General features: G+C 39.1%; 1 protein-coding gene across 1 annotated transcript; it reads right to left on the bottom strand.

The window, feature by feature from the left end:
* Window positions 1-10,122: 10,122 nt before the first annotated feature.
* TMEM52B (transmembrane protein 52B) lies at window positions 10,123-22,252 on the bottom strand. The gene is made up of 6 exons (XM_075178273.1): window positions 22,249-22,252; window positions 20,751-20,815; window positions 19,504-19,547; window positions 16,389-16,427; window positions 12,356-12,525; window positions 10,123-10,525 (listed from the first exon to the last, which is right to left on the bottom strand). The coding sequence occupies exons 1-6, from the start codon at window positions 22,250-22,252 to the stop codon at window positions 10,311-10,313; spliced, it is 537 nt and encodes a 178-aa protein (XP_075034374.1). The 3' UTR covers window positions 10,123-10,310.
* Window positions 22,253-22,803: the final 551 nt, after the last annotated feature.

Below are 22,803 nucleotides of genomic sequence, written 5' to 3'. Positions count from 1 at the left end.
GGAATGTAGCACACCTCAACAGGATGTGGTCACACTGTGTGTAGCATGACCACACACCCTTCTCATGCACCCACCAAGTGTAATCACCACCCATATACCCAGTCCCCCTCCAGCCAGGGAAGTCAAGCCTTGAAAATATTATTTACTGTCATTTTATTTACAGATTTACTAATGCCCAATATGTTTTTTACTGACACATTATTTATGTAATTGTAAAAAAGTATCAAAAAGTCAAAATGATAGCATTAAGAGCTAAATTGGTGTAGGAAATGAAAAATGATCCTGAATACTTTAGATTGTATGCTTGCGGGCAGGACCTTCTTATCTTTCTGTCTCTCTCTGTGTTTCCAACTGTAAAGTGCTACGGAATATAATGGTGCTATATTAATAGATGATGATGATGATGGTGATGAATACTATTGGTGTGATGAATGCTATGGGAAATGTAGTGTATGTCATGTATTGTCATTTTTTCTACTGATCTCTATTTTTTACTGGCAGACATAGGTGTATATTTACTAAACTGCAGGATTGAAAAAGTGGAGATGTTGCCTATAGCAACCAATCAGATTCTAGCTGTCATTTATTTAGTGTACTCTACAAAATGACAGCTAGAATCTGATTGGTTGCTATAGGCAACAACTCCACTATTTCAAACCCGCAGTTTAGGAAATCTAGCCCATAGTCTCATAACTCCATTGGTAATAGAATTCATCTAAATTTGGGTACACACTATAGCAAATCACTGCAGATGCGATTTCTGCAACGATTTTGCCAACGACTGAAAGTCCCGATGAGCTTGCAGATTTATGTGGCACACCTACATGATTTACCTTCAGATATATGCTCTTCATCTGTCATAACCATCTGCTGAAAAGATCATGACTCTGCACACTTTATAGAGATCTTCCTACACTGCTGGGTGTGAGTACATACACACTTCCATATGTGCCAGACATCGTTCCATCGTTGGTAGTGATTTTTAGTCACCTAACAGTGGTTTATCATGTGATTGGCACAATACTTGGTTGAAAAACCTGTCATGTGTACCCAGGTTAAAACTATTGGGTTTTGTTAAAATCAGTTGGCCTGTGGCACTTATATGGTGACCATGATCATCTGTGACTTCGGGTACCTTTAAGGTGCATTTATAACCAGGGAGTCCTGTCAGCTTATGTGGCCGTCTGCTGCTATAAGCTGACAAAATTATAGCTATAAAACGCATATTCCACAAAATTTACCTGCGGACAGGAGTCTCCACAAGACTAAAATCAATAATAAAATAAATACCAAATTGCTTGTATGAAGAGCTATTCTAGATATACTTCATCATCATTTATTTATATAGCGCCAACATATTCCGTAGTGCTTTACAATTGGGGACAAACATAGTAAACTAATAAACAAACTGGGTAAAACAGACAAAAAGGTGAGAAGGCCCTGCTCGCAAGCTTACAATCTATGGGACAATGGGAGTTTGACACATCAGGCCAAGGCTCAGTCTACATTTTGCATTTTGGCCCAGCCAGGCTGCAAAGGTAAAAGTGACTCATAAGCTAAATGATCCTGTCACACAACAATGTTGGTCAGGGGGTGGTTGTCTTGTGTGAAATTGTGTAACGGGTAAAATAGTGAGGTTAAGAGAGTAGTTGAGGAATATTATAAGCTTGTCTGAAGAGATGGGTTTTCAGAGAACGCTTGAAAGTTTGTAGACCAGAGGAGAGTCTCATTGTGCGAGGGAGAGAATTCCAGAGAGTGGGTGCAGTCTGAAAAAAAGTCCTGTAACCGGGAATGGGAGGATGTAATGAGGGTGGATGAGAGACGCAGATCTTGTGCAGAACGGAGTTGCCGAGATGGGAGATATTTTGAGAGAGAGGAGATGTATGTTGGTGCAGCTTTGTTGATGGCCTTGTAGGTTAGTAAAAGTATTTTGTATTGGATTCAGTAGAAAACAGGCAGCCAGTGTAGAGACATACAGAGTGATTCAGCAGAGGAATAACGATTTGCAAGGAAAATCAATCTTGCCGCACCATGCAAAATAGATTGTAGGGGTTTGAGTCTGTTTTGGGGAAGACTCACTGACACTAGTAAGTGGAGGGGCGGAGACGGAGCAGAGAGGCGACGGTGGTGACAAAATAGCCTCTTCCCCCCTCCCCGTGCATCTGAATGCTGTGCGGCGGCCGTGACAGGTATGGTCAGCGGTCGCCGCACAGTTTTAAAGTCTTTTAGTATTCTGTGGCGCCCTCCAGAGCCCGGCGCCCTAGGCAAGTGCCTAACCTTGCCTAATGGGAGCGCCGGGCCTGATTGTAATAGTCAATGCGGGAGATAATAAGTGCATGAATTAAGGTTTTTGAAGTGTCTTGCATGAGAATTCTGGAAGTGTTCTTTAGATGTATGTAACATGATTTAGATATAGAGTCGATGTGGGGAACAAAGGATAGGTGTGAGTCAAGGATTATACCTAGGCAGCGAGCTTCTGGGGTGGGATTTATGGTCATGTTATCAACAGAGATAGAAATGTCAGGTATGCTCTTGTTGGTGGGTGGGAATATTATTAACTGTTTTAGAAAGATTAAGTTTGAGTTGGCGAGAGGACATCCAAGATGAAGTGGCAGAAAAACAGTCAGTTACACGGGACAACACAGATGTCGAGAGATCAGGAGAGGATGGATAGATTTGTGTATCATCCGCATAGAGATATTACTGAAAACCAAAGGAACTTATTAGATTTCCAAGAGAAGCGGTATAGATAGAGAACAGCAGAGGACCTAGCACTGAGCCTTGCAGTACTCCAACTGATAAAGGAAATGGCGTTTAGTTTTAGCAGTGATCAGATCATTGACAACCTTATTCAATGCAGTCTCTGTGGAGTGTTGAGAACAAAAGACAGACTGAAGAGGATCCAACAGGTTGTTTTGTGGAAAGGAAGCGTGTCATGCGAGTGTAAGCAAGTCTCTCTAGAAGCATGGAGGGGCACGGGAGCTGAGAGATGGGACGGTAATTTGAGAGAGAGTTTGGGTCGGAATCTTGTTTTTTTTTAGAATAGGAGTAATCACTGCATGCTTGTATAGTGATGGAAAGATGCCAGTAGAGAGTGAGAGATTACAGATTTTAGTTAGAGGTGAAATGAGCACAGGAGACTGGGATCTACCAATTTGCGAGGGAATAGGATCAAGTGGACAGGAGGTAGAGTAGGAAGATAAGAATAGAGTAGAAATTTCCTCTTCATTTGTGAGGTCAAATGAAGAGAGGGTGTCAGAGGGTGGTGGGAAGGAATTGAACTAATTGCTTGTCGAGGAAGAGGATACTGTTTCTAGTCTGATCTTATCGATCTTGTCCTTGAAGTAGCTGCTGGATAGTTTGGCTCCTGTTATGCTGGATCTGTTCCTTTTCAACAGATCCTGGTATTCAGCACTATATGCTTCTCAGCTAATCCTGGTACCCTGTATCTGTTACTCTTCAATATCCCTGTATCCTGGTTTTCCAATTCTGATCTCTCCTTGTCAGCTAACAACATCTTCTCCTGTCAGTCTAGTCTGGTAGCTATCCGGAGAATGAAGACCTGCAGGGTGTAAGCAGTGCAGGGGTCCCTCTTTGCAGGGGTCCCTGGCAAAAACCTTTGCCTCGTTAGACTCCATGCCTCTGTGGTGGGTGGAGCTAAACCAGATAGACTGTAAAGATTCTAACCGTTACTGTGTACTCCGTGATAGATCCCTTTTTCCCTGGATAGAGTTAATGTAAGTAAAAGGTTCATCAGTTGGCCCAAAACATCACCAGCATGCCCACAACACCAGGGGAACTGTTTGTGACCATACCTCAGACAGACCACCCTCCAGCCTTACCATCTCACCTGAGCAAACAAGATGGCATCTTAGAGAGTTGCATAATATCCCCTAGCCTAGAATGTTACCAGGAGAGCACACATTACCCTGAAGCGCCAGAGTCGAAGGTGTTAGTGACCACTGTGGATATTGATTTGGGGAAGAGTGAGCACTTATAAATAGGTAGATCCATCCAGTTGGATTGGGAGAACGTATTAAGCTGCAAATCTACTATCAAACTTATTTATAAACACTGGTATCCTATTTATTTTATGTGACTGGGAACTGCCATCACACAGGAACTATAACAGATGTGACTTTGTGGGACTTGTGTCTTGATCTTTTCCCTCTGTACGGCGCTGCGGACCTTATGTGGTGCCCAATAAATAAAGATAAATAATAATAAAGCAAAGTGACAAATTATATATGCACTGTACATGTTAATATTGTTGCCAGTGAAATTACATAAATAATTTATTAGGTAAACATTAATGGATGCATGTATGTAGTGATCAGGGAGGAATTATAGTTGTAAGGATTAGCAAATAGCATAACTATGGTGATTAAACCATAATCATAAGGGACTGCATTGTAAATACTGTATATTAAATGAATCCATTAATAATTTGTTTTTCTGTGTAAGTTAGGGGGTTGTGCAAATGCAAAGCTCTACTCTCACAGGGTTAATGACTTGACGCAGACCCCAGAGTTACAAGATAACATTGTCACCTTATGGGGAACTGAATAGCTTCAAAGACCTCATGGGGTGAGCTATATCCTGACACAGGAGTGGTTTTTGGCACCTGAAGAGACTTTTAGGAACCGATCAGCGTGTGATCTTACACAGGGAGACCACATGATGTCTTGCTATATTTTATATAGGCAAATATAATTAATTTAACAGTAAATAATCAAAATATTTTACATTATAAGAAGTGCCAATCTCAAATCAAAAGTTGGCCAGAAATGCTGCTCTAAGGGGCTGTGTAGACCAAATCAACAGTGATACAAGAAAAAAAGGGATATACAGTGCAGAAGACCCAATTGGCTTGTGATATAAAGTGAGCAAATGATAAAATATACAATATATAATCGTTTTATTAAAACATATAAATGACCATGTAGACAATACAAACTCAAAAACTGAGTAAAACAATGATATTTAAAAATATATATTAAATATATAAATATATTAGAATAATAGGAAATGATAGATAATAAAATGCGTCAGTGCTTTATATTAAGTGGTTGTTTAACACTACGGACCTAAAATATACACATGCTGATTCATAAGTGGCACATCTGCGGATATTTATATATATATATATATATATATATATATATGCTTTTTGTACTCTCCTATAAAATCAGCTGTTTTCAAATATGCAGCTTCTATGAAGCTAGACAACCCTTTATGGTGCTGTTATCTAAGGAGGTGTTATTTGATGTGCACAGCTGCCTACAGAACCTTGCATCAACTGCTGTCATTATACAAGAACCCTGGCTTGCAGAAATTTGTGGTTGGATAAGGAATCTTCTTTGTCGTCTTATACAGAACTGTAGGTCTGCTCATATTCATCTGATAAAACAATCAGGTTTGCTTTTTAACACTGCAATTCACCTCCTTTAATTTGCATCAGCCAAGTTTGCATATGATGTTTTTAGAACGTGCAAGTATAGTAGATTTCCAATCAGTTGCCTCCCTGACTTTTTACTCTTTTGTACACCAAGTTATTCTAAGTCTGACTATCACTATAGGTGTCATTAAACTTTAGGTTGTTTATAGTTATTATATAGGTCCAAAACAGTGATTTATGTAAAAACATCACACTAAATACCATTGCTTTGCACAGTTATTGAATTTGTTTTGTTTAAATAATCATTTATATGTTTTAATAAAATGATTATATATCATATATTTTATTATTTGCTCACTGTGTTAGTTTAGATCACAATCTAATTCTGTGCTGTATTTCCCATTTTTCTTCAGCTCAACTACTTCACTGGACCTATACATGTTTGGTATCTATAAATTGGTCAATTTGTATTGAATTTATTAATAATAATATTGGGTCTGTGTGACACTCCTCAGGAAAGATATGTCACATTTTAGCATTGGGGATTAAACAGGGAAGATGTAAATTGTGGTTGTAAAATGTGTTGCAGGCTTCCCCTGGAGACTACATCCCAACAAGAGGGAAAGGGTGGAAAAAGTTTATTTAAAAGAAGAGATCACTTTTTCCAGATATTGTCAGTCTTTTGGGAAGTCAATCAACATTGATAAGCTGTTCATCTTCCAAACCAATTTCCCTTGGTGCAGATTATACAATTTGTATGTAAGTTTATACTCTGAAACTTTATTCATTTATTTTACATGTTTTGCTGTGTGTGTTGTGTCATCTTTTATTAATTGTTACAATATAGCATTGTACTTTTTTGTATATTAAATCTAAAAATGTAATAAGTGTTGTCCTTATTGCTTTAATCAAATTCACTGCCTGTTTAGAAGAGGTTGATTACTTGGCTGTGCTATCCCTTTAAATACCACTGTGGGAAGTGTTAACTCATTTTGCTATCAGAGCACAGAGTGTGTTCAATTGCGTAATTGAGTCATAGGTGTTCTACGGGCCTTATAAGTAGATGGTGGCAGAACCTAGGTGTGTGAAAAGTGTGGAAGCAGGTGCCTGTATTGGGGAAGGGGCCAGTCAGATCTGTAACCTTAGAGAGAGGTGAGTGTGAGATTGAATTGCTGGAATGGGTTTCCATGGCCGATCAGCTGCATGCAAACTACATATCACCACGACCAATGCCAAGCGTCGGATTGAGTGGTGTAAACCACACTGACACTGGACTGTGGAGCAGTGCAAATGTGTTCTGTGAAGTGATGAATCAGGCTTCTCTGTTTGGCAGTCAGATGGACGATTCTGGGTTTGGCGGATGCTGGGAGAATATTACCTGCCTGACTGCATTATGCCGACTGTGAAGTTTAATGCTTCAGCATATAAAGTTATTTTGGACAAATCTATGCTTCCAACTTTATGGCAGGAGTTTGGGGAAGGCCCTTTTCTATTCCAATATGACTGTACCCAGTGCACAAAGCAAGGACTACAAAGTCCTTGATTAGTTTTGTGTAGAAGAACGCACAGAGCCTGACCTCAACCCCATCGAACACCTTTGGAATTAACTGGAACGGAGATTCCAAGCCAGGCCTTGTCGTCAGAAGGACTAAATGCTCTACAGAATGAATGGGCACAAATTCCCACAGAAACACTCCAATATCTTGTGGAAAGCCTTCCAAGGAGAGTGGAAGCTGTTATAGCTGCAAAAATGGGACCAGCTCTATATTAAAGTATATGTATTTGAATGCAATGTCATTACAGTCCCTGTTGGTGTAATGGTCAAGCGTCCAAATACTTTTTTCCATACAGTGTATGTGATCATATTTGCGCTTCATTCACAGTGGTCCCGTGGCATTGTTTATTAGTTTACTGTTTAAGTGCGCTTCAGTTCCATCTCCAACATGTTGAGAATGTAAATGGCTTCCGCAGACAGTATACTGACTCTACTGCACCATCTACTGGCAGCTTAGAGAAGTGTAAATTTAAATATAGTGATATGCACATTAGAGTTGACATAGACTTAGATAGCTTTCAGGCTCCTGATATGCATATCTGCAGTGGTTGAAATAGAAATTTGAAGTAGAAATTTAGAAGTTGCGGTATGTAAAATGTAATGGGAATATAAGTGAATGGAATAGAAAGCGTGGAAGAGCAGAATTCATTGCACTAATCAGTAATGTGCATAGATCAAATCTCACTGTAAATTCGACACATACAACCACAACAGTCACATGATTTTATTTTACTAACCTGCCATACATATAAGCTTGCATCTTTTGGCAATATAAGATATATAACAGTGTATGTGTAGGCCCTAGTGTAACTGTATAAGCAGCAAACAGCTGGGTGTTGCAATTTTCTCATCAATCCAAGGATTACAAAAAGCTTACCCTGCTGTGGCATTAGGCATCATCATCACCATCACCATTTATTTATATAGCGCCACTGATTCCGCAGCGCTGTACAAAGAACTCATTCACATCAGTCCAAAAACATACTGGTAGTTTAATTGGCTGCTATCAAAATTAACCCTAGTCTCTCTCTCTCTCTGTGTGTGTGTGTGTGTGTATTAGGGAATTTAGACTGTAAGCTCCAATGGGGCAGGGACTGATTTGATGGAGTTCTCTGTACAGCGCTGCGGAATCAGTGGCGCTATATAAATAAATGGTGATGATGGTGATGATAGATCAAGCTGAAGCAGATTTAAATGAGGGGGCACACTGTTTCATTCAGAAAGTGGCATATGATTAGATAGCTGCAGCTCTCGTTCATTGACATGTTACCTTCTCCCAGGGCATCAGGTCTACCCTCTCTAGTCATCCATTCAATGTCACTGACCAGGGTTTGCACTGGATATATCATAGATAACAAAAAGCAGGACTGCCTATACTGTGAGAAAGCTGTCTCAAATAGCTAGAACAGGTTTGGCTAACCTGTGACACTCCAGGTGTTGTGAAACTACAAGTCCCAGCATACCCTTCCAGCAATAAGCTGCTATATATTGGCTGCTATATATTGAGAGGAGGGACACGGCGCCGCGATCACGTGGTGAGTATGTATTTTTTTCCCCTCCAGCTCCCCCCACCAACGAATGAGACGGAACCCCCCACGGGAAAAAAAAGAAATAAAAAAAAAAAGAAGGAAAGATCGCCAGAAAAAAATAAAAAAAAAATGACAAAGATAAATTAGTAGTGAGGGCCCGGGCCAGGGCCCCTAGCATGGCCGGGCCCGGGTAAGATGTACCCCTTCCCCCTTTCGGCGGCCCTGGTCCCAGGCTAGCCAACACTGAGCTAGAATATCAAGCATGTTCATACTTATGAGACTGAAGTTGCCAGGGCACAACTCTGAGGTAATTAACATGTCTATTTTGACACCTGAATACTTTGGCTTTGCCTTGTGCAATCAGGCATGAGGAGGCCTAAAATGTGTAAAGATTTGACCAATTTATGTATCCAATATTACAGATTTCATTCAAGTGGCATATATGTGTTAAACCAGAAACATAATGTTTATTTGATATGTACATCTGCAAATGATTATACATGGGTCCATTAATGTTTTTGCTTAACAAAAATAATAATTATTATAGATTTGTAAGGCACTACAGTGCTCTGCAGCGTTTTATAGTATGAAAAAGCAGAACAAACAGGGATATACAAGGTAGACAAAATAAATGCATACAGAAAACAAAGGGCATGGACAGCCCTGCTCATGAGAGTTTACATTGTAATTGGAAGAGGGCACAGTTGAAACGAGGAACAAGTGTGTTAGTGTGTATAAGTGTGCATAACAACTGTCGGAGTAGGGTAAGCTCAATAAAATCACGCTTCCCAAACCTCCTCAATGTTGCCCACTTAACGTCCCAAAAGTTTAATTTATTTAAATATCAGACTTAGACATTAATATCCAACAATGCAGTTTGCACTGGACCAGTCACAAAAGAGGCTCATTGCTAGTAATGCCAAACAAACTCCCAATCCACCTATTGTACAGCTGGTTCCCATTATTGTTCACGCTGTCCTCTTTGTTCACATAGTTGGGTCGCATACCTGGGTCACATAACCAGTTTGAAATGTCCAGGTGACATAATAAAAGTGCTATCATGGCTTCTACTTGCACTGCACATCATAGATGAACCCAAAGTTTGCATAAGTATGGAATAGGAGCAAAGCAAAAAAAGGAGAAAATTTGCACCTTGGAAAAGCCATGTTGCACTGCAGGTGGGGTGGTGGTGGTGGGGGGCAAATTAAAAATGTAGGGACAAGTTTAGAGTTGGGAGGGGGCATAAAACTGTACAGTGTTTGTCTACTACATGCCAGTATTAGTATTTTCCCTGCATGCCAAAACCAAATAAAAAAATATCTGCACCTCTTGCATTGCAAAATGCCTTATCCAGGTGCGAATATATTCTGTTTTTGTTGCTTTGCTCCTAACTCTGCATCAGACCCAGTGTGTCTTTATGAGGACAAGCAAACCAATCGTTGTGCACGCCCCTTTACAGACACCATATGAGGACCATAGTGACAGGAAGTACAGAGGACAGATAATACTGCTTCTCTCTCTCCAGTACCTGTACTCCCATTGTCTATCAAGATGTTCTTTCTCTTTTTATCATGTGCTTTTTATGTGCAGTCACTCTATAAGTAACATGGTGATCAGGACTAGTGTTCATGTGGAGGGTTGGCTGGTGAGCTAGAGGTGAGATGAGAACCATATGTCTACTGCCCCAGAACACTGCTAAGACTCCTCGCCTCATAGTAGGAAGAGCTGAGATCAATGGATGATACACTATAATACTTTCCATTTTGGCATGTAGTGGAGACCAGTATAAGAAATATGGCTACAATACATGCACTAATGTGGTGGTCCATCATGGTATGGGAATTTCATTTCTTTCTTCTGGGACTGGATCAAGAGGACAAGGCTTATGAGTGCTGCGGGCAACGGTGAAGCGACTCATATGCAGGGCTTCTTCATAACAGGGAGGAGTTTCTGGTCCTGAAGAAGTGATTTGAGATGGTGGACCATGGGAGTGTGACACAGCAAATATCCTGCGGGCAGCTGGGCCAAACACAGACTGAAGAGCTGTCGAGAGAAGATAGAATTTTAGAGAGTACATTTATTTGTCAGTTTACCATTGATGTACTACTTTTATTGTGTTTATAACTGGGCAATTCTTATGGAGATTCCTGCCAAGAAATTCATAAGTATATAGATTTTTATATTTGTTCAGGGAGAAGTGAAGTCAGGCATTTACGAGAAAAACAAGCATATGAAATATGATTAATGACCCATTGGTGAACTATATCTGTGTCCTTAGTGCTCTTGTCTTATCGATCTTTATGCATCCAAGAAGCAGTCCTCTCCTATTTGCAGCACTCAGTTAAGAAGTCCCTCCCTCTCCTCCATTAGTAGTTAAATGGGGATTACCCCAATGTCACCAAAAATTACAGTATTCCCCAAAATATGGTTGGTGCTGTAAAGTCAAGGTTATGTTCATGCTGGGTAGACATTTTTTATTGGGAAGTAATGCTCTGTTGGTCATTAGTAGAGATGCTCAGGCTCGGTTTCCCGAGAACCGAATATACTCGAACTTAGCAGTTCCGAGTACCGAGCCGAGCTGGCTAGGAACCTTTGCGCTTTTTCGGATTTGAAAACGAGGCAAAACATCATCGTTACGGCGTTGGATCTCAGATCTCGCAATTTTTGGAATCCTTTTTAAGATCCAACATAAAGGTGGATGGGAGGGCCCAAGAACACCGCCCCATCTTGCACCATTTTTCTTTTCTGCCACTGCTGTGTGCCAATGTGTCCTAGATGTGCTAGGAACTGCCGTGTGTTTGAGTCATTGCTCTGTCCCTTAACAAACAGCCAGATCGCTACAGTCTTTGTCCGAAAGTGTATGAAAATAATATTGTGATCTGTGAGCTGGTCAAAATTGACTGCAAATGACTTGAAATTAGTGTTATTGAGGATAAAAACAATGTAGGAACAAAAAAGAGCAAAATTATGGGATTTTAGCATATTTTAGGATTTATTTATTTTTTCTAAAAAATCCAATACCAAAACCAAAACCAAACCACACGAGGGTGGTTTTGCCAAAACCATAACCAAAACACGAAGCTAATCCAGATCAAAAACCAAAACTAAAACCAGTTCACGGGGGTCATTGAGCATCTCTAGTCATTAGGCAGCTATGGATCCATTCCAATGATTTGCAATTGGAGTTGCAGTTGTTTGAATGACAAATGGCACATTACTTCCGCTCAATAGGGAATGACTATTCAGTTTGAAAACTCTTCTGGCCATATCCACAAAACATATAGGAAGATATTATATTTTGGGAACAACCAGCTTAATTACTTAAAGAATATTATTAACCTTATAAACAAACATTAAGTTACACATGTTAAAAATAGTATACAATTTGATCTCTAAAGTTAAATGCATAAAATAAAAATAAATGGCAATTCAGTGGCGCAATGTTTTTATGAAATAAAAAATAGGGTATGTATTGTTAAACTTCTATCAGAGCACATATGAATGTATCAGATTTCAGGAAGGCTGTTTATTATACATGTGCTCATGTTAGATGATATATAAGCAGACATTTTATCCAAATGTGAAAGGTTATCAGTTCTCAGTCTAACACGATTCACTGTGTTAATACTTAGAAATGATTTATGCCTAAGCTAACTTCTAGTGTGATTAACAGAATTTTTTTTGATGCTGCTTAATTCTATCCGCCACTTATAATATGGCCATATAAATTCATAGTCACACACTACAATTAGCAAACACATTTTGCGCATATAAATCAGGCATGTCATTACTGTAGCAATCATTGAATATATAATAGCACTGCCTTATGATGGAAGTAGATTTAGAGGGACCATTGCCCTTCAAGTGACTTACAGGTGATAGTGCTCTGGATGGTGCTGTCATGGTCTATGGCTATGACTGTGACTTCATATGGCTGCTCCTCTCCCCTCTCTGGGCAGTGCTGCTGTCTTAGGTACCAGCAACGTAGGCAGGCACAGGTGACCCCGAATATTAGAAGCAGAACTCCTGCAGTGACCACAAGCCTGAGGCAGGAGAGAAAAGTGAGGGAGTCAGTGGAAAACAGAAGCTGAACAGTTTATCACCATTAATTTATATAGCGCCACTAATTCCGCAGCGTTGTAAGGAGAACTCACACATCAGTCCCTGCCCCATTGGAGCTTACAGTCTAAATTCCATAACATTCACACACACACACACACACACTAGGGTAAATTTCATTTTAGCAGCCAATTAATCTACCAGTATGTTTTTGGAATGTGGGAAGAAACCAGAGCACCTGGAGGAAACCCACACAAACACAGGGAGAACATATAAACTCCACACAGATAAGGCCATGGCCGGGAATCGAACTCATGACGCCAGTGCTGTGAAGCAGAGGTGCTAACCACTAAGCCAATTTGCTGCACGTTTAGGAGGCCTGTAAGCAATCAATGGAATTGCCAAATGTAATAATATTAATGTGAGCAATGGAAACATTTTATTTTTGAGCAACAGCTATCTACAATCAGTTAAAAACAGTTCCTTAATTCCTGAAAGGAAGCCTCTCAGAATATTGCATTGCTACTATATTTTCTAGTGTCATCAGAGTGCTTTCCATTACTGCACTAGTTATGGATTGCTCTAAGTGTCGCTTTTGAGCTCATTCACCTAAGCAGATTTTAAGTGTTTTTACAACATAAGGACAGAATACAGATGCAAGTAAATTGCTGTTCAATGCGGTAGCCTTAGAAGTAATTGAGCTTTACGCTCAAATGCCTGTGCTGTTCGTACAGCATTAATTAAAAACAAGTACATGCACCTTTTAAAACAGATATATTAGAAATATTAAAATAGAGATATTACTAGTAATTAAACAAGAGATAAAACAGTGCTGGTATAGACTTCTAATGATCTATATGGGGTAGTTGAGAAACAGTGAGCCAAGGTGTGGCACTTTAAATTATTTTGAATATAAAAAAAAAATACATTCAATAAAAATGACAGTTTATAATGTATTATGTATTTATATTATTATTTATAATAAAATAATGTCATCTTTAAAGCATGCACATTAATAGCAAGACCTGGTATATCTAAAATCACACAGCACAGATTAACATAGTTCCAAATATCACTGGGATTTACATATATAGCTGTCAATATATTAAAACATAGAGTGTGATTTTAAATCATAATGTTTGTAGTCTCCTAATTAGGAACATAATAGAGTAGTTCTCCTTTTCCACTTAGAGATTTACCTTCACCAGTGGTTCCTAATTAAATGGTGCTTTAGAGCTGGGAGAACCATTAATACAGCATTAAGTCTGATTTCCCTGTAGTGATATAAGATGTTATTACATTACTATAAACATTATGATCTAAAATAACACTCTATTATTTTACTTATTGCCAGCTATACATCATCTATATAGCGCCACTAACTCTGCAACGCTGTACAGAGAACTCATTTGCATCAGTCCCTGCCCCATTGGAGCTTACAATCTAAATCCCCTATCACACACTCAGATCAAGAGAGACTAAGGGTAATTTAGTACCAGCCAATTAACCTACCATCTCACTGCTTTCATGTTGGGGATTAGCCTCTGGGACTGGTAAGCATGCTTTTATTTTGTTGTTATTTTTTGTGTCGCCCTTCATAAAACCACCAAACCTATACAGACCAGACTGGGGCTGGTTTTCGCTATGGCATGTAGTCCCTAGACTTGTGTTCTCCCTGTTATGGGGGTAACCAGCCTGACTAGTCTAGTGCTCAGTGTGGTTGAAGATTTGGGATGGGTAAAATACTGCCCATTATTTTACTTTATAGGGACTGTCTCTATTACAGGTGACAATTTTGTGTGTGAAGTGTTTTATTATATTAGTCGGAGTGCTCCTCCACTAAAAGGCAGGCGCAAAACGGGTTCCATTAAAAGTATAAGACTAGACCTGAGCTGTTGAATGCCCCTGAAAATGTGGTTGTTTATGCACTGTGCTATAAATCTTTGCCCGTCCTGACTTTCGGCCTGTGTTGGACTGTATCATCGTTGTTCTCACTACCATATATAACTTTCTTCTGTGTCCAGTCCACACCATTTAGCAACATTGTGTTTAATAAGCCTCAACTATCACAAGTTAATACCTGAGAGCAACTGAGTAGTCTGGAACATATAGTGTTCCTCGGAAAGGGGTCTGCTATAGGTGAATACTTCTTGAAGAGGGTTCTAGAGGTGTATTCGTACATTCCGATATTGCCATAACACGCAGGACTTGTTTTATATTCTGCATGTGTGACAGTGTTATTTCCAAGGTACATTGTGGATGTCTTTGTTTCTTTGTAGATAAGAATTGTGCCATGAGTGTGATTCCTTGTATGTTTATATCACGCCTCAGTGGATAATTGGACACGATATGATTTTCAATATTATAAAAGAATGCTTCATATTATTTCCAAGTCTCCATAGTTATTTGGATATGTTCAGGGGCTGGATGGGCCGCGGTGAGTATTATGCAATGCTCGGACTGCATAGGCTGCCTGCATCGCTCTGTTAACAATGCTACAGGGCTCCTCCCCTAGACTACGGGAGCCCTGTAGCACGAAATTACTGTGAGCACGTGTGTCCGATCAACACCCTGTGCCCTGCCTCTCCTGTGCCCTGGTGGGTCATTCACCAATACAATGGAGCTTCCTTTACAGTAGGAGGCCCCCATTTAAGTAGGGCAAACACCCACCCCTGCAGCCCTCACTAAAAGACAGCGGGAGAAGAGCAGGACAAGTACACCAAGAAGAAAGATAAACTGAGAGAGAAAATAAGAAATTACAATCAATTTTATTCAGGTAAGTGTAAAAAATATAGCATTTTCTTGTGTGTGAGCATAGATCAACATATAAATAGCGTAAGGAAAGTAGCTATTTAAAACATACCAGGTAACCATAGATAAGCTTACCCAAATGTTTTTGTAATTATGGGGAGAAAATCGTGGGACAAGAAGGAGAGACCAAAGAAGGAAGGGTGAGCTAGGTAGTCTATCTTTTATAAGTTTTATATAGATTTTCTTTTTTTTAAGTAAATGAAAGTTATTTAAATGAGTAAAAAAAAATTTTTCTCTTGGTACTTATTAATTATACAGACGCACATCAGCGCAGCTTCTGTAACTTGAACTGTTTAATATTTTTTGATTTGAGCAAATCTTAAGCCAGCAGCATAAGATTTGAAAACAGTGGTTCAAGTATAAGAAGCAGTACGGTGCTGGCTCGATACAGTGGTGTCTGTGTAATTAATAATACATGTATTTAACTAATAATACTAATGTAAATAGTACTGCATTAGAATAAGGCTTTTTTCCCACAAACAGAGATCTATTTTAATGCTTCTGTCATGATAACAATATCTGATTATAACATATATATATATATATATATATATATATATATATATATACTGTATACCATATATATAGGGTTTCCACTTCAGTATACTAGTAGGTTAATTGACTCCTATTAAATTCGCCTTGTCTCTTTCAGTCTGCGTGTACATGTTAGGGAATTTAGACTACAAGCTCCAATGGTCCAGGGACTGAAATCGGTTCTCTGTACAGCGCTGGGGGGAATTAGTGGCTCTATATAAATAGCTGATGATTATGATATGTAATATATGTTTTTTGTTGCATTATTTATTTTAAATGTTTAAGATTTACCATTTATAATAATAAAGTACAGTTGATTAAGCAACACTAAAATATCCTATTTTTATATTGATAAATATATATTGTACTGAAAATCGCTCTTTAAGGATGGGCCGCTACTTATGGGCCAGTGATGTGTGCTTGCCCCCCAGGCTAAAGTCTGCCAGCCAGGCCCTGAATATGTTACTAGTTGAAAGGGAACTGATTGGGGTTCTTCTCTTACCATATGTACCACTGATTTATCCACTCTGTTTTGGAGCATCTACAAGAATAGAAGCAAATACATTAAAACTTTGCTCATCAATCATGAGAAATGATCAGACCCACATGGGACGTTCATTGTTTTATAGGACATTTTTCAGTTCTAACAACCAGACAAACAAAATAAACTTGTGCTTACAATCAGGTTTGATTTTTAATTCCTTGTAAAAAGACCTGATAATAACAGAAAGCATGTTTTCTAAAACATATAGAAACATAATCATGTGCGATGCCATTGAGTTGTCATTTAAGTAGATGAACCAATCAGAAACCACAGTTTTCATGATATCACAGAAATTGTGACTTCTGGTTGGTCATCCCGCTTCCACATACATCTGCAGCCATTTAAGTGGTGGACAGAAATAACTCAAATGGATTTCTGGAAGTGCAGCTTTAAACCAAAGCCTGCAATGCACCTAATCTCACATTTCTGGAACGACTGTTTTAACTATGGATTCCAAATGTAGGATTTAATTAAATTCAATTTCCATTATTTACAAAGGAAAAAGATCAGAGCAAGTTTACACTGATGATTTTGGGACTCTCCATCTTCAGCAGAAAATGTAGGAATAAAAGTTGGAGTATGAAATGTCCAAAACTGTTCAGATGTATTTTTGCCATATTCCCCATTTGTAATCACGCACATTTTGCCTTTGGCCATAAATGTTCCATGCAGGGCCTCATTAAGGGATCAGGTCGTCCTAGGCTAATAAGTTTGTAGCGCCCCCTCGCCTTCCATGTCAGGCTAACACACAGTAGGCATAAACAAACTTGTTCTTAATTTAAAATCTGGCATTTTTCACCCCCCCCCCCCTCATGATTTCTTTTTACTTTGGAGAACAACTATTCTCTAATCCTTTTTTCAGTTTATATATCTCCCTGTCACAAAAATTGTGCACCCCTCTAAAGCCTTGCACCCTAGGCTGCAGCCAAGTCAGCCTATTGGTTAATCAGGTCCTGCATACAGATTTACCCTATCATTTGTGTTCCATCCAGTGCCAAATGAAATGACACCATCATCATCCCTGCCTTAGTCTACTATTTAATTCAATTCCACAGAATGTACATATTGTGCATTTTTTTTAAAACGCACATACTGCCTGCGCACGTTCTTATTCAACTACAAGCGGATCTGAAGAAACTTCTCTTGATGAATACGGGTGTGGGTATGTTCTGCTTATACAGCACTTACTGTATTGAGACAGACACAACACACTGCTGGATACATACAATTATATGTTCAATATAAAGTCCCATCAGAACATACAGGGGAATTTTTTTTTAAATTATTGTCACCTGTTAATAAGATTGACATTAATTGAAAAAAAATTAAAAAAATAAAACTGTTTTCCCCTTTTTTTTCTCTCCATAAAATAAAAAAAACATTTATCAGGATGCTATTAATATGTATTGTATATAAAATGCATTTTTACAGTTACTCTTGATTGCGAGCACGTGTTCTAGTATGCAAATGCCACAGTCATCACTATCACTCTGCACTTACACCTAACCTGTAGCTGGTGCAAGTGATACAGAAAAAAATGCGTACCTTAAAGACGGCCAAAGCTTGATGCCCTTACTGAAAATTGACTACGTGCATACGCTCATTCCCCTCCATGTTTTGACCATACTTGCCAACTTTTCCTCGTTGGCTTCAAGGAGATCCCGGGGGAGGTGGGCATGCGGGAACGGGGCTTGATAAATCGCATCATTTTGGCCCCGCCCCTAAGTGATTGTCACAATTTTGCCCAATTACAGCAGGGGGCAGGGCTAAGATGACCTAATATTTGCATCATTAAGCCCCCCCCCCGCCACTTATCTATTGCGGGGGCGAGAACCAGGAGGTTGCCCTGCTCTCCCGGGAGCCCTCCCAGAAATGTGGGAGAGTAGGCAACTATGCATTAAAGAAAAGCATCTAATGAATCTCTAGAGACTGAAGTGTCTTTTACATTTCTGTCTCCATTACTGAAGTCATGTTGTCTTACTTGTCAGTCTTTGATATTAAATCTTGGTCTCCAAGAAAATGGCCACCTCCATAGGCATCAATACATGGGCATAGGACACAATTTCAGAACCGTGTCATCATGCCACAGATGGTGAAGCCAACCACGTCATGTACTGGCTCAGCATCAGGGAGAATGCCAGACTCTTCAGGGAGTGAGGGAGATCACCCCTATTTCAGGGAGTCTCCCTTACATTCAGGGAGAGTTGGCCAGTATGGTTTTGACCATGAAATTGTAGCACGTCATAAGTGTCCTTTGATAAATGACATACACTTGCATTCTCTGGTGTATATTCCGTTTCTAGGCATGCGCAGAGCAAATTAATGCAAAATATGGCATGTATCTGCATTCATGTTCCTTAATGAACCCGGCGCTGTATGTCTGAATCTTTCCACCTCTGCGGAACTGCATGTTCCTATACAAAACATGATTCATGTGTAATTTTGCCACGATTTAACTCGTCTTTAATGACAGGACGTATTTGTGCTGTCTGTTCTGGTGGGAAAGCATTGATTGAAAATATTAAAGCCCAAAAATATCTAGGGTCCACAAATGGAAGCTTTAAAACAAGCACAAATTGCTGGCTCATATAGGATGCTGGTCAAAATAAAATAAAACATTTCTTTCTCTGTGTGTTTCGACATTTTAAAACTCCTTGAGTAATGTTTTTACCATGCACCAAATGTAAAACTTGTTTTTTCTTAATTGCACATATGATATATTGTATTGCTAGTATGTTCCACATTTATGATACCTTTCCTAAGCTTATAAAAATGATGTAGATCTTTAAATGTATTTACATATTCTTCATAATCCAAGTAGCTGATGGATTCAGTTTGGCACCTGAAAAAGTAAAGGTTACGGAGAGGAGAAGGTGAGCCCTCAGGACAATTCGTTTTTTGTTTTAGGATTAGGAAATGCACATTAAAATATTTTTGGAGGGTTGGTTTTCCTTTAATGTACCGGGGCAACTAAATGAAATATTTATTTTAAAAATATTTTGCTCATGTTTAAATGTTTACTCCACAGTTCACATGAGTGAGATTTGTGGTATTGGTGGGAGACGTTACTCACTGTTTGGCGTTCTCACAGTCTGATTCACAAGTTCCTTGACACACCTGTAATACAATAATAAGTTACAGTAAACAAGCAAGCTTGGGGGGGGTCAAAAAGTACATTATATTGTAATTAAAAAATATTTTTGAACATAGTAAATTAAATAACAGAAAAATTACAGATGCCATACATAAATATCTCTTTTACGGTGAAAAATGAAAGCATACAGACATATGAACAAGCATTACATTTTTATGTATTATAAACATTGATAGCACAGGATAGACTTAAGTAGAACTACAGAAGCGGCATACCTACAGGGTGTGCAGGAGTGTGGTTGCTAAATGGGCCTCTGAGCACACGCTACCCCCAAGGCCCCTACAATGCAATTTCTTTAATTAACTAGCAGGCACAACAGCAGCAACATTACTGCACAATAAAAGTTGTACAAAGCATATCACTTTAATATGTGTGCTGATCTTATGGAAGGAATTGACCTCTCCACTTGCATGGACTGGTGCAAGCAGAAAGACTGATGTGCAGATTGACAAGAAAAACATCCAGCTTGATGTAAAAGGAATTGTCTATCTCACCGCTAAGGGTTCATACAGTACACACAGGTGCTGAAATCAGGCGTCCTATGCACTTACCTGTTCACACACTTTCTGAGCAACTTCTCTTTGCTTCAAGTCAATTTAAACATTGTCTCCAGCATTCAGTGCTGTTGACACTCAGCCCTTAATATATTATACTGCAGAGAGGCTTACAGAACATACTTTGAAAGCTCTGTTAAAGCAAAAGACCAAGTACAATGTTTGGGGATAGATTTATCAAACGTCTAAAAAGTAAAAGTGGAGGTGTTGTCCATAGCAACCAATCAGAATCAGATTCTAGTTGTCATTTATTTGGTACATTCTAGGGAATAATAGTTAGACTCTGGTTGGTTGCTATGGGCAACACTTCCACCTTTCTTTTTTAGAAGCTTTACTAAATCTATGCCTGAAATTTAGATAGTGGAAAACGCATGGTCCCCAAAAGCACATCCGTCATGTGAGGCTGCTGTCATATTAATACAGGAAGATTGAGGAGTGAAATGCACCTCTGAATTAAACAAAGTTGATACATTGATATATTTCAGTATCATGTGCCTTTAAGATTTCTGTTTCCCAGTTTCTGTTTCAGTGGATACAACCATGCAAAATGATAATATGTCCTGGAGATATGTCATATAATGCTTGTAAATGTCTATCTATGTTACACATTACCAGATAGAATCCAGTGACCACAGACAGTGCAATCTGTCCTCTCATGTTACCGCCACACATAGAACCTGGGAGATAAAACAACAACATTTACAAGATGCTCTGATTCTACTGTATAATATAGCTCAGTTGTATATTGCTAAATGTCAAATGTTTTCCCTATACCTAGACTCGTTTTGCACTCTTGTAGAAAATCACGTGTCTCGGTGCACGTCGACCAGTGTAATAAAAAGATCAAACACATAAAAGTGACGAATATATTATAGAAAGTCGTGATGTCCCCTCACTCTTAAGATAAACTGAGCATCATTTTAGGCAAAAAAAATAGGGAGAAGTTGAAATCAATAAATGGGGTGGACCAACAATGTTGGGTTGTGAAGTGATGTTGTTACCCTATCAACTAGGGGGATTTTCAGATGGAGCCACAATACCACATAAGCTAGCCACAGATTGATTTTCCAGGGGCAGTTACAAGGACCAGGAAATGGGAGTACAGCTTAAACTGCAGCAGGCACAAATAAAGAAGCAGCGTCAGTTCTTATTGCATACTTGCCAACTCTCCTGGAATGTCCGGGAGACTCAGAGTCCCACGGACTCCCGGGAGAGCTGGCAAGTCTCCCGCATCCCGCTACTGCCATCATTTAGGCCCCACCCCCGCAACGAAAATGGCGTTTTGTCGCCCCTCCCCTCCCGTACTCCCACCACGCCCCCTCCCGGTAAGTACTTGCCCAAAGTAGGCAAGCATGTCTTATTGTTTATAACTGTGAAGCACACAGCACATTCTTTCCAACACCATCTGGATCTGGTACAGCGATGAACCAGGCACTTCCCCAAAGCCTCCGAATACATACACAGAATAGATGCTTTAAAAGCTGTACATGGAGAGTGTAGGTGAATGATCCCCTCAAGGCGTATGCTTATTGGCGAAGCACAGAAAGAACACAACATTTTGGGGGCTACTCTTAACCTGAATTAACACGTGAAGAAAGGGGACCACCCCAGAAACATTGTGGTCCTTATTTTTTGCCATTCATAAATGAGCCTTAAGGACTCTCGTTCAGTCTCAGCTGGATCTCCTGGTAATTTTACTGGCTAGGACAAACCTCCTTAAGTTACTTAAGGATCTGTCAGTAGCCATAATCTAAATTGTGCCCTAATCCTTCATGTCCCTCATTAAAACTTCCTCCTGAAACATCATCATCAACGACACTTATTTATATAGTGCCAGCATATGCCGTAGCACTTTACAATTAGGAACAAACACCGGAATAAATCAATACTTGGTAATACAGACAGAGAGGTAAGAGGGCCTTACACATATATGAAATCAATTAATTACAATTTGAATAGATTATTTTAGGCCAGGCAGGTGATTCTAAATTCTGACTCCTACATGTCCTGCTTTATAGATAACATAACAAGTTATTTTTAATAATGACTCACTAATGATTTGCTTAAATTAAAATCTCATTAATACATGTTAGTAACTGTTAGTACTTACCCATACTAGGTAATACATTGCTTGATAAGTTAACTTTTTACAATGCACTGTCTGGCCAAAAAAACATATTGTTTTCTATTTGCACATGTCACTATCACCAGTCATTATGTTCAGCCCCTAAAATTAAAACTCTTATGGCATTGACCTAATCCTATATCTAACATTCATCCAAGCAGCTAATGCTAAAAAGTAAACTTATCCCTAAAACACCTTAGATCTCACCCCACAGTCTCTTATAAAAAGTTACAGTCTGGATATTTTTTTTTTTTAAATCCAGTATTTTTATTAGAATTAAATGACGGAATTTACAAGATTACAATAAAGCATAATAATAATAAATGTGCTATATTCATTCAGGATCATACATTGTAAATGCTTATATATAAGTATGTTACACATGCAGGGTTTATTACATGGACTCAGATACTTATTATAAGAACTGCAGGAGCCATACATTTAAGTAAATAGAGCATCTGTACTAGATGACATAGGATAGAATGGAGACTCTAACCATCTGTACCATATATTCTCAAATTTCTTCAGAGCCTGTCTGCT

The sequence above is a fragment of the Mixophyes fleayi genome, chromosome 6 (assembly GCF_038048845.1).
Source record: "Mixophyes fleayi isolate aMixFle1 chromosome 6, aMixFle1.hap1, whole genome shotgun sequence".
NCBI lineage: Eukaryota > Metazoa > Chordata > Amphibia > Anura > Limnodynastidae > Mixophyes > Mixophyes fleayi.
The sequence above is the reverse complement of the archived record's forward strand: the minus strand, read 5'-3'. Positions and strand labels throughout refer to the sequence as shown.